The sequence below is a fragment of the Microcebus murinus genome, chromosome 6 (assembly GCF_040939455.1).
Source record: "Microcebus murinus isolate Inina chromosome 6, M.murinus_Inina_mat1.0, whole genome shotgun sequence".
NCBI classification, from domain to species: domain Eukaryota; kingdom Metazoa; phylum Chordata; class Mammalia; order Primates; family Cheirogaleidae; genus Microcebus; species Microcebus murinus.
The window spans coordinates 80982868-80998924 of NC_134109.1; the positions used below are offsets into that span (position 1 = coordinate 80982868).

The window sequence follows — 16057 nt, forward strand, 5'->3', positions numbered from 1 at the left end:
TTGTATAAAAAGTAGACTATTAACTACATTAGATTTCGGTTTCTGGCTTTACACACTGAAGCAAATTCTGAGATTTTACCAGTCATGGTAACATATAAATCATAATTCTGATAGCAGTCTACAGTCATGTGTTTTTAGTGAGTAATTTTTTTTTTTTTTTTTTTTTTTTTTTTTTTTTTTGAGACAGAGTCTCACTTTGTTGTCCAGGCTAGAGTGAGTGCCGTGGCGTCAACCTAGCTCACAGCAACCTCAATCTCCTGGGCTTGAGTGATCCTTCTGCCTCAGCCTCCCGAGTAGCTGGGACTACAGGCGTGCGCCACCATGCCCGGCTAATTTTTTTATATATATATCAGTTGGCCAATTAATTTCTTTCTATTTATAGTAGAGACGGGGTCTCGCTCTTGCTCAGGCTGGTTTTGAACTCCTGACCTTGAGCAATCCGCCCGCCTCGGCCTCCCAAGAGCTAGGATTACAGGCGTGAGCCACAGCGCCCGGCCTTAGTGAGTAATTTTTAAAGCTATCATCTCCTCAAACTTTATATGTGAACTCATGGTTTCCCTGCAGCTCTGCTGATGGGTTGAGTAAGTTTGGGTCTATCTGAGGAGACCAACTGGATATTTTTTTCTTTGTGGAGACAGAAGTCTCCCTCTGTCGTTTGGGCTAGACTGCAGTGGCATCATCATAGCTCACTGTAACCTCAATCTCCTGGGCTCAATGATTCTTTTGCCTCAGCTTCCTGAGTAGCTGGGACTACAAGGGTGTACCACTATGCCCAGCTAATTTTTTTTTTTTTTTGTACAGATGGGGTCTCACTCTTGCTCAGGCTGATCTCGAGCTCCTGGCCTGAAGTGATCCTCCTGCCTCAACTTCCCAGTGTTCTGGGATTACAGGCATGAGTCATAGTGTGTCTGGCTAGAAAAAACATTTTTTTTTTTAATTTTGTTGAATCGGACTCTGTTTTTTATCAGATCACCTATTAATGCATTATTAAAGAATAAACTAAATTGGTTTTAAATTCTTTCTCATGTCTTCTTTCTCAAGACATAAAGAATTTAAAACCAATTTACTTTGATTTTAGAAGTGAGGCAAAAGTGATTTTATATTATTTGCTTATATCCTTTAGAGAATAATATATCCTTTTTTACTCTTTGGGTAGCTCAGTGTCTGAACCAGAAGGTGCTGGTTTATTACATCAAACTAAGAAGTTAGTGATGGATACTAAAACATGAATTAATTAGTTTTTCTAACATTGCAGGATAAAATTGTATTACTTCTAAGAAAGGAATTTAATGATTATTTGGTCCTGTCACCTCATTTTTCAGATGGGAAAACTGAGGCCTAGAAACCTAAGTTTGTTAGAAGTATATATAGGAAATGAAGCCTAGGGATAGAATCATGTATACTTTCATCTTGACACACTAGTAAGACTATCAGAAGCATAAATAAGAGAATGCATCTGAAAAATAAAAAAGACTATCAGAAGCCATTCCATTGAAGATGTGGTTCCACAACTCTATTCCTCAACAAATAAGAAATTCTCTTCCTTAGGAGAATCAGTGGACAGGTAACCATTACTCATTGAAAAGTAGTTTAAGAAAATAAGTAGTTTAAGAAAAAAAGTAGTTTAAGAAAATAAATTCCAAGTTGTTTTCCCCTAACTAAATTTGATTTTTGAGACAGGGTCTTGCTCTGTGGCCCAGGCTAGGGCCCAGTGGTGTCATCATAGCTCACTGCATCCTCAAACTCCTGGGGTCAGGTGATCCTCTTGCCTCAGCCTCCCCAGCAGCTTGGACTACAGGCGCATATCACCATGCCCAGCTAATATTTCTATTTTTGGTAGAGATTGGGTCTTACCTTGTTGCTTAGACTGGTCTCTATGGTCTCTAACTCCTGGCCTCAAGCAGTCCTCTCACCTTGGCCTCCCAAAGTGCTAGGATTACAGATATGACCTGCCATACCCGGTCTCCCTAACTAAATTTGAAATTTATTTCTTACCTTTTAAGTCAGTGTGGTTTTAAGGATATCTCCTAGACTTGTGGGCTACACTAGCATTAATTGAAAGTCTTTTTTATCCATAATTAATTTTTGGTTTTCCTTACAGAAAATACCTCACCCTCGAATACTCCACACACCTCTGCAAACCTTGTGATGACTCCACAAGGGCAACTGCTCACTTTGAAAGGTCCCCTATTCTCAGGACCAGTAGTAACTGTTTCTCCTGGTCTCTTAGAAGCTGATCTTAAGCCTCAAGTTGGCAGCAGTGCTATGCCTCAATCAGGTATGTCTTAATTGTTGTCGTATAGGGGTAGTGAAAAAGGTATCCCTGCTATCTCACAGTGACAGGAAGCCTTTGGATGTATTCTGTAATAATAAAGGTCTGGGGCTGGGCGCGGTGGCTCATGCCTTGTAATCCTAGCACTCTGGGAGGCCAAGATGGGTAGATCATTTGAGCTCAGGAGTTCGAGATCAGGCTGAGCAAGAGCGAGACCCCATCTCTACCAAAAATTGAAAGAAGTTAATTGAGCAGCTAAAAATATACAGAAAAAATTATTCAGGCATGGTGGCACATGCCTGTAGTCCCAGCTACTCAGGAGATTGAGGCAGAAGGATTGCTTGAGCCCAGGAGTTTGGGGTTGCTGATGCCATGGCACTCTAGCCAGGGCAACAAAGTGAGACTGTCTTAAAAATAAATAAATAAATAAATACAAATAAATAAAGAAATAAAGGTCTGTTCTATTGGCATTTGTCTTGGTAAAAGAGACACTCTTTTTAGAATAAGTTTGGCTTGAACTGTGATATTGATTGGTGTGTTTTACCAATCACTGGGTTGGAAGCTATTTTGTGAACCCTAGTTATTTCTAAGTAGAAGAATTGCAAAGATATCAAAGTGTGAAAAGAAGATACTGAAGGGTCATTGTCTTAGTTTTGGTGTTGATAATTATTTGTCAATTTTATGTTGTGCCCAGAGATGATACAATCCTGCATTACTAGTCTGATTCAGTTTGAGCACCATTCCCTTTTGGGGTAAAGTTGAAAAGGAAATATCACTTTGATGATTAGGTTTCAAGCAACTAAATTTCTATTAAGGTAATAAAAGGGTGTCCTTACCAATATTAAAATCCTAGTTACTTCGTTGCCCTTGCCAGCCAATAGTTCTTGTCTCTGTCTGTTGCCAAACCCACTCTGAAGGACTCATCCCTTTCTCTTACCATTTTGCCTGTAGGGCTTCATTTTCCCCTCAAAATAGCAGTTAATTGGATGAACAGAATCAAGATACGTTTCTGCCCCAGGATAAGAATTAATTTGGGAAGCATTTTTATAAAATAATTAAATGAAACTTTTCTCTCTTTTTTTTTGAGACAGAGTCTCACTCTCTTGCCTGGGCTAGAGTGCCATGGCCTCAGCCTCGCTCATAGCAACCTCAAACTCCTGGGCTCAAGCAATCCTCCTGCCTCAGTTTCCTGGGTAGCTGGGACTACAGGCACACGCCACCATGCCCAGCTAATTTTTTTTTTCTATTTTTAGTTGTCTGGCTAATTTATTTCTATTTATAGTAGAAATGGGGTCTCACTCTTCCTCAGGCTGGTCTTAAACTCCTGAGCTCAAGCAGTCCTCCCACCTTGGTCTCCCAGAGTGCTAGGATTATAGTCGTGAGCCACCATGCCCGGCCTAAATGGAACTTTTCTTAATGATGGACTATCCAAGAGTCTTTTGGTTGGATTTTATGTGACGATTTTCTTCTTAGGTTAAATCTATACTTTGAAGAACTGATTTTTTTTATCTTCTTGTTAAAAGTAGACTGGTGAATTTTGACTGCACTCTAAGATGGTCATTTGATATGATTGAGAGAGAAGGAGATGTTTAACACTGTAGATCTAAACGAATTTTTCTTTTCTTTTTGCTTTTATTTTTCAGAAAATGATGACTTATTTATGATGCCACGAATTGTTAATGTGACATCACTGGCCACAGACGGAAGTTTGGTAGATATGGGTGGCAGTAAATATCCTCATGAGGTTCCTGATGGCAAGCCACCTGACCACCTGACAGATACCATCAGGAATAAAGATAACTCCTTAGAGGATTCGGGTAGAATCTCTTCCAGAGGAAACCATAGAGATGGCAGAATGACATTGGGTCCAACGCAGGTTTTTCTGGCAAATAAAGATTCTGGTTTTCCACAAATAGTTGATGTTTCCAGTATGCAGGAAGCACAGGAGTTCTTACCTAAAAAGATTTCTGGTGATATCAGAGGGATTCAGTATAAATGGAAAGAGAATGAATCAAGAGGGGAGAGACTGAAGTCAAAGCAATCTTCATTTCATAAATTAAAAATGAAAGATCTGAAGGACTCAAGCATAGAGATGGAACTGAGGAAAGTAACATCAGCTATAGAGGAAGCAGCACTTGATTCCAGTGAACTGCTAACTAACATGGAAGACGAGGATGATACGGATGAGACACTGACTTCTCTGCTTAATGAGATTGCCTTTCTTAATCAACAACTAAATGATGACACTGTTAGCCTTGCTGAACTGCCGAGCACTGTGGATACAGAGTTCCCAGGGGATGCTCGACGGGGTTTTATCAGTAAGCTTCCCTCTGGGAACAGTGCAACTTTCCAGGTTGGCCACTTGGGAACTGGTTTGAAAGAGTTGCCTGATGTTCAAGGGGAGAGTGACTCTACTAGTCCCCTCCTTTTGCACTTAGAAGATGATGACTTTTCTGAGAATGAAAAACAACTTGCAGAACCAGCCTCTGAGCCAGATGTACTTAAGATTGTTATTGACTCTGAGATAAAGGATTCCCTTATTTCCCACAGGAAAACTAGTGATGGAGGGAAGAGTACTTCTGACCTCCCTGCAGAGCCTGAAAGTGTGTCCTCACCCCCCCTCCTACACATGAGGACTGGCCTGGAGAATAGCAGCAGCACGGATACTTTGTGGAGGCCTATGCCAAAGTTGGCACCTCTAGGTTTAAAAGTAGCTAATCCTTGCAATGATGCAGATGGTCAGAGTCTCAAGGTGATGCCTTGTTTGGCACCTATAGCTGCCAAAGTTGGGTCAGTTGGACACAAAATGAACTTAACAGGGAGTGACCAGGAAGGCCGGGAGAGCAAGGTGATGCCTACATTGGCACCTGTTTTGGCTAAATTGGGCAACTCTGGGGTCTCACCAAATTCTGCAGGGAAATGAATTCATTTGTCCTTAGGCAGAAGCCAGGCTATGAGGGAAAATTGAATCTCACCTCCTTTCTCTGCAGGCATCTCTTTATTTGTGTCTTGGAACTTTGGTCCTTGACTTTGTTGATGAGGTGGATAATAGAGAAAGGGGGTAGGGTGCTGACCCTGGTATAAGAAATACTATGAAATTCTGATCATGTTAAAATGTGTTACCTCACTTGTGGTGCTGGGTCCCCTCATCCTTTCTAAGAAGATGTGATCCATTACTAAACACGAGGTGCCCCTCTTACCCAAGGAATTCATAACAAGACTGTGGTTCCATAGTGGTTCCTAGTTCTTCCCCTCGAGAGAACAGGCTGCTTGCAACTTTGGAGTTGCTATGGACTGAAGGTAGCTGATAGCTGTTGGATTAAGTCTGAAATCTAAGGAATGTGATGCACTTGTGCAAAGGGATCCAGAAGAGAGAAGTTTTAATTGATGTTTCAAGAATAGGGAGAGAGAGGATGGGTACCATGGAATACCAAAGTGAAGGACTTTGTGTCATTTGGGAGAATTTTCTCTTTCATATACCAAGTAGCTTCCATTCCCTCACTTTTTCAATTAGAATTACAAATTCAAGCCTTCTGGTAACGTAGGATGCGTTTAACTTTTATTATTAAGGTAATTATTTTGAGATGTTACAGAAAATAGTAGTTCTAGTTCTCCCTTATTGGGTGGGTGGGTGTTGAAAAGCTCATTTCACAGTGCCAGGGATTTCTACTAGGAATATGTATTTTGGAAGTAACATGGAGGGAGCCTTACCCCTTTCACAAATCACATCATTCAAGAAACAGCTAAAGTGAAATGCATTTTCTCCCCATGCCAGAGATAGTGGCCAAAATCCAAAATTGTGGGGCTGGATATTTCCCAAATCAAACCAGCTTCCTGGTGCTTGAAGGTTTCATTCAATATTACCTGCAGAGGATGTAAAGAAAAGTCACAGTAGGCACTCTTTACCAGGGAAATGAGGCAGTATTTGAATCACAAGATATATTTTTTATCTGCTACCATGGATTCAATGATCTGTAGAGCTTTTTCACTTGTTAGCTGTCAGAGTATGAAGGACTGACAGTCTGTAAAGATAAAGATATTTATATTTTTGTATAGTTGTTTTCATAGATTTCTCAAAGGCTGAAGTTTTCAACCTAGAAGATGAGATTTGTATTGAGTATAGAAATGATGTTTCCTATCTAGTTTGTAAATAATCATGGTGCACTTGAGGGGTCTCTTGGAAACTCCTGGGGGCAAGAATCACTATTCTGAAACTGTATAGACTGGGATTTAGCTGCTGCATTTTGCCTTTCTTAAATAATTATATTTTGGAATGTAACCCCTGTTCTGTCTTCATTGACAGGATATACTTGTGTTGTAAAACACTAACACAAGAGCTTCCAGTGCCTGGGCTGTGCCTAGGTTGATGTTATTTCTTCTACATCCCCTGCCTTCTTTATCCCAAATCCCACTCTGCATATAGTCAGACCTAGGTTGTGAAACCAACTTTGGAATGGATAATAGCCAGTGAATTACTACTTCCATAGTTGGTTCCCTATTAACTCTGGTAATCAACAGATTGAAAAGGGTAGAAAACTTTCTCTGCAAATTTGCAGTATGATCAAGTTCTTGTTGGTTTTGTGCTGCTTGCTTTCCTAGACCTGCTCATCAGCACTTAACCTTCCCTCCCCTAAAGGTTACTGAAGAAGCTTGAAGTAGGTAAAGAATGCTACTCAGCTTCTTGTCCCTTCCACTCTACCCAGCAGATTTCATTCAATGCCTTAGCCAAGGAGTCCAGCACCTGTCTCCCCTGCTAGTAATTGTTCTTAGAGATGCTAGTACTTTAACCCAGGTATGGCAGTTTCCCATTATTTCCTTGCTTGTCTTTTCCCTACATTTCCTCCTGACTTCCCAAGCCTCTTGTGGCTGTTGAGGGTCAGCCAAGGAGCAGGCAAGTGAGTGAATAATCCTCAGGAAAAGAAGGACCATTTTAGCTTCTGAACACTTCCTTTTTTTTTTTTTTTTAGAAGGAAATAGGCAAACAGGTAATAATTCTTGATTGGAGGATATTTAACTCTGTTTATGAGAGATATATAAAGATGGAAGTGAAGGATGATGCCAGGTGTTTATGGGGAAGGCTGCAGATGTTACTACAAACCCAAAAGATAGTGTTCTCAAGACCTCTTAGAACTAAGTGTCCTCAGAGCTAATTTGGGGAGGATTCCGTCTTCAAAACAATCCTGCAGTCTTGACAAAAATCTAAATTTCCAAAAACTCCTACCCTTTAACCTTACCCCAGGAGAAACTAATTATGAAAATTACATGAGTGATTATGAAAGATGAAGAGTGAGAGGAGTTGAGGAACCTGGAAGACAGTGAGCTCTCAACCTAACTCTATAAGAAGCATGATCTCAGTAGACCAATAATTCGCCTTTTTATAACATCTGTAAATAAATGGAATGTTTTTAAGAATATAATTATGTCAGATTTAGCATTTTCTTTTATATATTAAATATATATCTTTCCTTTTCTGCTTTTGAAAAGTGACTATTTTTTTTAGAAACCTAAGAACCGAAGGAGTTTGGTGATGGGAAGGCAGAATGTATAAACCTGGAATAAATCAGTTGTAACAATTAAAGCAGTACTTGGTGTTGGCAGGTTTATGCCAAGTTGGGGTAGATAATTCTAATTCCCTGAGACACATGAGAGATGTGCCACTGAAGTAGTTTTATCATAGGAATTCCTTCCTTTTCTCAAATTTTCTGACATGCCAATTTGGGGTTGGTGGTATTGGTGTTCTAATCTTTATAGTATGTTTTACATGGAGGTTTCAACATTTGTACAACTTGATTGCAAATATTTATCTTAAAAGTCATTCTACAGTGAAGAAAGATAGCCTCATGGTACCAGTGTGTACAAGGCAGTTTACCTGTCATCTGGGGGAGTAATGGGATATAAACATAATCTTAGTGGCTAAGGACAATAGGTATTGTTAACGTAAGATATATGTTTAGTATCATAATTTATAAAAAAGTTTAAAGGAGTTCTTTAGACATTGAGCTACTCTTAATCTACTTAAGGTCACTAACAGATCAAGTTCAGTTATGTAAGCTTCATATAAATTATTCACTTTATATGTTTTATAGTAAGTGCAGTACCCCCCCCCAAATTGTGGATGAAATATGCTAGGCCTTTATATAACAAATTTGAACATGTTTTGAACACAGAAGAATGGCAGACAATCCATGTATTATTTTCGGTAGAGTTTAGTAGTATTTTTCCCTAACTATACTGGTTGAGCTATTTGAAATGGAATGGGGTAAGGCAAACTGAGAGGTAAATACACTTTGAAGACAGGTCTAGAAAATATTGATAGCCCTTGTCCCTCACTCCCAGAATTAAAACAATTTAAAAAGCCATGCAACAGTGTGTAACAAGTACATTTTCAGGTACTTTTATAGAGAATGACTGATAACCAAGAATCAGAACACATTTCTTGCACACAAGTGTTTGTTTTGAAGAAAGTTCTGTTAGGGCATCAATACTAACATGTCATTGTATTATCACTAGTGAAATTTCACATGGACATTTATGGTTGAATGCAGAGAAAATTAAAGCTGAGGTATTCAGACTCATTGCCAGTTGGAGGGAAAAAAATCAAGTTAAAATGCATTTTTGAAATAGAGGAAAATAATTTGATATATATGACATTTTAACTGAGGCATAACTGTAATAAACATAACTGCTCTACAAAGGAACATAAGTGTTGATTAACAGTGAAGGAGGTGTGTGAGGAGGACAGGAAGGCTAAACCATGAGAGGAGTTGGAAATTTTGAGACAAATCTAAATTCTACAAATTCTTTCATTTTAAACCCTGCTGGTAAATGAGATAGGAAAACAGTCTTGGAAGCATTGTTTAGAGATTCATCCTGTTTCCAACTGCAATCATTGGTCTCAGCTGTTTTACAGTGCCTTGCATGTAAAGTTGCTCAATTAATATTTGAATTGATGAGCAAATGTTTAGACTTAGTTTTCCAGGATCTTAGATTGGACCTTATTTGCAATAATCCTAGGATGAATTTAAAAATTTGATCTAGTGAGTGTAGTGCTGAACAGACAACTGTTCAAGATTTATTCCCAGATATCTAGAATTTCAAAATCTGACAAACACCATGTATAGATATTTAAGACTTATATAAGCAGAATAAAATAAAATAGCATATGGATGATGAAATACTTGAGTCAGCTGGATTTTAGAGGGTGAGATGGCAAGTATGGTCATGTTGCTTGACCAGGGATATGTTCTGAGAAATGCTTCTTTAGGCCATTTTGTTGTACAGACATGAATGTACTGTACTTACACAAACCTACATGGTAAAACCTACTTACTACACACCTAGGTTATATGGTATAGCCTGCTGCGTCTAGGCTACTAACCCTTACTGCATACTGTAGGCAATGGGAACACAATAATAAGTATTTGTGTATTGAAGTTTACCTAAACATAGAAAAGGTACAGTAAAAATAATGGTATACTCTCATGGGACCATTCAGTCTGTCATTGAAATGTCGTTATGTGGTGCATGACTAATTTTTGTGGAGAAAAGTTAACACTTCTATTTACATTAGACCTGAGACTTATTTTCTGAGAACTAATTCATGAAGAATGGGAACACAGCCTACAACCTATTCCCATACTGGTATCTCAAAGACAGCATAGTACCTAGACAATAAAGATTGGACTGAGTTGGGAAGAATTAAAAATTCATGGCTTTGACTTTAGGCTAGAAGTATCCAAATTCCAGACTTAAGAAATTCCCCTCATTACACTGTCCTTAGTTGTTTTTCCATGTAGTTCATTTTAGACAAGGAAAGCAGGAACTTGGATTTGCTTTTCCAGCTTCCTCTTCAGATGAGGGTAATGGAGGGAAGATTTTCTCTAGGGGGATAAAGCTGGGTAGCTTTGGACAAGAAATGACCAATGACACTTTTAAACCCATTTACCTGGCCATAAGTGGTTAGGGAAGTGAGAAGTGCTAGTTGACACAAAAATGATCTGGAGAAGATTAGGGACGTTTGTGGACACAGTCTCGCTTTATAGGTGGATATGCTGGGGTCTGCAGCACACAAATAAAGACACCAGGTGGCACCAGTGTTATACTACCTTTTTTAGACTAGGGATTGAAGGAAACCACCTGCCTCTTTCATGCTGTTGCAGCTAAATGGCTCTTGCCTTCTTCCTCCAGATTTGGGAAATTTGAAAGTCCCATGTTATGTTTCATTACATCAGTGCATGGGCGAAGGGAAGAAGGCCATTTAGCTGGTATCTATTGCCAGTGGATCTTCTAGGAGGTGACATCCCTGATCTCATGTAAACTTACGAGCTTTACAAATCTCAGTATGTGGCTACGGTACACACGAGCACACACGTGTTTTGCCACTTGGCTATACAAGGCCCACCCACAGAAGTGAGTTTAGTGGTTCTTCCCTTTTGCTAACTTGTCACCCCATGGGGGTTTCAAAGATTGGGTTAGGGTGAGACAGGCACATCAGTGTACTACACTTTGGGGCCCAAGTCTAGGCTTAGGCTAAGTTTGTCATAAGGTAATTTTTTGTAATAGTAGCCGGGTAGAAAATCTTGGGGCTCCTAGAAAATATAATCTCAGGCTTAAACATCTATGAAATATAAATAATGATATTTCTGCGTATTTCCCCTTACCCTCATTAGCTAGAGAAACGATACCACTCGATCTGGTGTCAGCAAGCTTGACAGTGACTTCGGCAAGTAACAGTTCTAGGGAGAAGGATTCACAAGTAAATTTTGACAGGAACAAGAAAAAGATCTGAAGCAACAAAATCCTAGTTAACTTTGGGTGAGAGATCGCGATGGGACGTTGGAGGCTAAAGAAACCATGAAACAAATACAGTATAGTCCACAGCGCATTCACTAGTCTTCCCTCTTGCAATCACGCCTAAAGTCTACTCAAGGCCGCCCTCTGGCTCCCCTTTCATCATGACCAATCAGGTTGCCCAGTTCAAAACTGTTCTTTTTTTTTTTTTTTTTTTTTTTTTTTTTTTTTGAGACAGAGTCTCGCTTTGTTGTCCAGGCTAGAGTGAGTGCCGTGGCGTCAGCCTAGCTCACAGCAACCTCAAACTCCTGGGCTCAAGCGATCCTTCTGCCTCAGCCTCCCAAGTAGCTGGGACTACAGGCATGCGCCACCATGCCCGGCTAATTTTATATATATATATCAGTTGGCCAATTAATTTCTTTCTATTTATAGTAGAGACGGGGTCTCGCTCTTGCTCAGGCTGGTTTTGAACTCCTGACCTTGAGCAATCCGCCCGCCTCGGCCTCCCAAGAGCTAGGATTACAGGCGTGAGCCACCGCGCCCGGCCAAAACTGTTCTTAACGATTGAATTGGGTTACTCAGAAAATCCTTTTCATGTGTGTCATCGCGCTGGGCTTGCCGCTATCAGAAACTATTTCAAATGTTCTAAATCCCAGCGCTTGGTGTCGGTGAGTGCAGAGCTTCTTGGCTGTACCTCAGTCTTGTAATTCTGAGCTAGGAGTTAGTTTCAGCTATGGTCCCTCCGACCTATGAAATGCCAACCTTAGCACCTTGGGGGCGTGGTTACCGTCTTCAGGTTTTCTGGGGGACTAGGCCCGATAATACCATAAAAGGCTTGGTTCTCTCAATTCTGAAGCCATGTTCTATTGACCTTCCTCTAAGGCCAGTACCCACACTGTGCGGAAAACGAGGTTCTTGAGGCCAAGTCCTCTGCTTCCTAGGCCCTTTCATTGGCTCCGCCCCCGTAAACCGTGCTCGTCCACTGTGGAAACGCCCTCTTGGCTGAAGGCCACGCCCCCTCACGTCGGCTCCGCCTACCCAGCCCGTAGCTTGGCCCAGGCGGTAGTTCGCGTTTTGAACCGCTCGTGCCACCATAGCTGCCTGTGCCGCTGCCGCGGCGGAGCGAAAATCGCCGAGCGGGATGCCTGAGGGCGCTGTCAGCCGAGTGCCCCTCACGCCCCGGGGCTGGTGAGGCTGGGCCCGAGCGGGGGCGCTGACGAGTAGCAGGGGTTTCTGAGGCGGGTGAAAGAGAAAGATTCAGGGCCGGTGCGAGAGAGAGCTTCCGTAGGGTGTAAGGGTGGGGGAGGGAGGCTCCGGTGGCATCGAGTTGCTGGGCCACATCTAGCCCCTCCGCGACGAGTCCCCGCAGCCGCCAGCGCAGGTGCTCAGGCGCCCAGCGGAACTCCCCGGTGGTCTCGGTGGCCTCCTACCTTGGCCACCGCAGTTGTCATGGGAATAGTTGGGAATTAACGGGGACCAGACCGACCTCTTTCCCTTTTACAGCCCACCCCATCCCTTCTCTCTCGTTAAGCGCCTCTGACAGGCGTGGGCCTGACATTTTTTTTTTTGCAGCTTATGATTTCCCCCCTCTTTTACATGAGTCTGTCCTTCCAACGTTGTGAGAAACCGCCCTGGGCTTGAAGGTAGGGATGAGAGAAAAGGAGAAGGCAATACCTAGCTAGACGTAAAAGCTGCAGACTTAGCTAGGCGGAAGGTAAGACACCTACTGTGATGCTAAGGTGGCCTCTGCCATCTCAGGTCAGTGAGAGGGCATATTGGAAGGCCCTGTGGAGTGGGAAGGCAGTGCTGTTGTTGAGACAAGTCTCCGGCCTGGGCCTGGGACTGTCCCAAGTGGCTCCTCATCATGATGGCTGTAGAAGGGTCAACAATTACCACCCGGATCAAGAATCTGCTGCGATCTCCATCCATCAAATTACGCAGGAGTAAGGCAGGAAACCGACGTGAGGACCTCAGCTCCAAGGTGAGTCCTAGTATTAGGAGCCACCGCTTTCCAACCCTACCTTCTCCTGCTCCTCTTTAAACCTTACTCTTTCTTGGGAAAGAAGACAACTAGAAGCTCCTTGTGGCTCTAAAGAATCAAACGTGCTTGCTCATTTCTGCCCATTAAGCGGGCATTGATTTGGTTTTACGTTGAAGGAAAAAGAGCAGCAGCAGGGGGCATGCTGAGATTCATCCATGAGAAGAACTAAATAGGAGGATGGCAACATGGATTCAAGTGTGGCCTCACTACACACTAAGCATGTGCTTGGGAAGCCAGTTGATATGCCATGACTCAGTTTCCCTTCATGGAAGAGGATACTTGGATCACATACCGTGTGAAGAGCTAAGCTGTGACTAATGTAGCTGCAGGTGTTAATCTAACAGCTGGTGTTGTGTAAGACTGTAGTAGCAGAAAGAAATATGCTAAAACACGTAGTCTGAGGAGTTGGCTTGATAATTCCTCTTGCCTGGGGTGGAAACAAATTTATTTGTCTCTTCAAGAGACCTAAATTAATTTAACTGGAGCTTCTTGGCTTCTTAGGAATGATAACATGCAAGGAGCCAGATATCTGCCAGCAAGCAGTTCTCCTGGTTTGCCCTTGAACATTGCTTATCTCATTCACTGTGTGCCAAGAGCCACATCCTACCTGACTGCAGATGTTCCTCAGAGGAAAAGTCCCTTTCCATCCCTTCACTTATCTGGGTTTGGCCCTTATGCTTTATTCAACTTTGTTGAGCCCCATCACTTTGGGAGTACAGAAGTAGGCTACATTTGTTTAATTCCTTGAGCCATCCAGGGCCATGTTCTCACAGGATCACATTAGATTTTATGTCTTATTAGCAGCCCGTAAACACAATAGGCTTGTGGTACAGGATTCCTACAGGGAGAGGCATTTGAGACAGCAGCATTTTATTGCCTTGCCTGTATCTCTTCAGAGATGAGTAAAGCCTGTGAGGAATGATTTAGAATGCTAGTGTACAACATGGCAGGGTTCTGGGAGGACTTAGTTCAGATCCCTATCCCTTAGCAGAACCTTAATTGGATTTGGTGAAGAAAGTGAACAGCTTTCCTGTATATTTCAGCAGAGGTTGTATTGAATCACAGTTTGCCACAGGTTTTGTGGCAGTGGAGATAGTGACCCTTCCAAGGACTCATATTAGTTATTGGTTCTGTTCTTCTGAGGCAGGAGAATAAGCGTGAAACTTAAAAATTGTTGTAGATATGACTGTTTGCTCATTCTTTTTTTTTTTTTTTGAGACAGTTTCACTCTGTTGCCTGTGCTAGAATGCTATGGCGTCAGCCAAGCTCACGGCAACCTCAAACTCCTGGGCTCAAGCACTCCTGCCTCAGCCTCCCTAGTAGCTGAGACTAAAGGCATGTGTCACCATGCCTGGATAATTTTTTCTATATATTTTAGTTGGCCAATTAATTTCTTTTTATTTTTCAGTAGAGACAGGGTCTCACTCTTGCTCAGGCTGATTTCAAACTCCTGACTTTGAGCGATTTGCCCGCCTCGGCCTCCCAGAGTGCTAGGATTATAGGCGTGAGCCACTGCGGTGTCCGGCCTATTTGCTCATTCTTAGTACTGCAAGGGCTCATATTCTTGGCTGGTAACTTAGCAATGACGAGCACTATTACAGCAATTTTCTCATATCTTTGGCCTCTTATTCTGGTCAGGAATGGTATATGTAGTAGAAATATATAATAGGAGTTTAATGTTCTGTGTTAATACTTACTGTAATTTTGATCTGGAATCCAGAAGGTACAGTCACCATTCTTTAAGACTTCCCATGTCATTTGTCATTAATATATTCAACAAGTATATTGAGTGCCTATTAGGTATGGAATTAGGGATGAATAAAACATTATCTTTGGCATCAAAGAGTTTGTGGCTAGTCTGACATGTAAACAAATAATTACAACATGGTGTGGTAAATGCTGTTCTAGAAGTATGCACAAGTTGTTAATGGAATCACAGGGAGGTTACCTAAGTCAGTTCAGGGGAATTAGGAAAGACTTCACAGAGGAAGAGATACTTGAACTGTTGATTCCTGAGGCAAGAGAAGAGCTTTCCAGGAAAACAGTGGGGAAAAGGGCATCCCTGTTGGCCAGGTACCATAGCTCATGCCTGTAATCCTAGCACTCTGGGAGGCCAAGGCAGGTGGATTGCTTGAGATCAGGGGTTCAAGCCTAGACTGAGCAATAGTGAGACCCCCATCTCTACTAGAAATAGAAAAAATAAGCCAAGTGTGGTGGTGCTTACCTATAGATCCAGCTACTCAGGAGGGAGGGGGATTGCCTGAGCCCAGGAGTTTGAGGTTGCAGTGAGCTATGATGACACCACTGCAATCTGCCCAAGGTAACAGAACAAGACTCTGTCTCAAAAAAAAAGGCATCCCTGACATCACCATTAAACATCCCTGTTTCATACAGGAATTCAGAGCTTCAGACTGCTTTAAATGGCTTTATTGTAACTTAGCTGAAGTTGAATGACCCTTGAATGGTCTGACAGAGCAAGAGAACTGGTGCATATCTTTAGCACCCAAGAGTAGTAGCTGTCTGTGTGTACCTAGGACCCTAGAGAGGCCTAACTCCCCACACTCCTTAGTAAAGACTCTGTACCTAAGATTATTCTAAAAGCTTGCCTTGGTGTAACCCACATAGGACCTAGTGTATTAGATTCTGTGAGTTGCCCTAATATGTGGTGACTGTGAGTAATCATGGTAAGAGTCAAAAAGCTTGTGATTCATGGATGGCTAATTCTAAAATAAAATTTGAAGACAAAAGGACACATGCCTCTTTTGGTGGGCAAAAAGGAAGTGTCAGAGGCCTTTATACAGTTCTTACATCAGATGGCCTCCTGCTTTAAATTATACTATTTCTTCTATCTAAAGTAGCCTTCTGGCCGTCCTGGGGGCTCACGCCTATAATCCTAGCTCTCTGGGAGGCCAAGGCGGGCGGATTGCTCAAGGTCAAGAGTTTGAAACCAGCCT

At 41.9% G+C, this 16057-nt stretch overlaps 2 protein-coding genes and 1 long non-coding RNA gene across 9 annotated transcripts in view; 2 read left to right on the top strand and 1 right to left on the bottom strand.

Annotated features, from left to right (window-relative positions):
* Positions 1 to 7755, top strand: part of MGA (MAX dimerization protein MGA) — an 87174-nt gene extending 79419 nt beyond the window's left edge. For all 5 annotated transcript variants that reach the window (XM_076004263.1, XM_076004264.1, XM_076004265.1 and 2 more), the window contains 2 exons: positions 2102 to 2278; positions 3916 to 7755. In XM_076004263.1, the coding sequence (XP_075860378.1) occupies positions 2102 to 2278; positions 3916 to 5195 (1457 nt within the window). In that variant the 3' untranslated portion in view covers positions 5196 to 7755. The remainder of the gene's footprint in view (positions 1 to 2101; positions 2279 to 3915) is intronic.
* Positions 6048 to 11913, bottom strand: LOC105872486 (uncharacterized). The gene is made up of 3 exons (XR_001154613.3): positions 11825 to 11913; positions 10933 to 11007; positions 6048 to 6136 (listed from the first exon to the last, which is right to left on the bottom strand). It is a non-coding gene; the product is annotated as an uncharacterized LOC105872486 (long non-coding RNA).
* MAPKBP1 (mitogen-activated protein kinase binding protein 1) overlaps positions 11423 to 16057 on the top strand; it is a 55463-nt gene continuing 50828 nt past the window's right edge. The window contains exons 1-3 of one of the 3 annotated variants that reach the window (XM_012766491.3): positions 11423 to 12250; positions 12635 to 12705; positions 12821 to 13043. In XM_012766491.3, the coding sequence (XP_012621945.2) occupies positions 12927 to 13043 (117 nt within the window). In that variant the 5' untranslated portion in view covers positions 11423 to 12250; positions 12635 to 12705; positions 12821 to 12926. Of the gene's footprint in view, positions 13044 to 16057 lie in introns of all 3 variants that reach the window. The other 2 variants (XM_012766493.2, XM_020285971.2) reach the window with 2 other exon arrangements.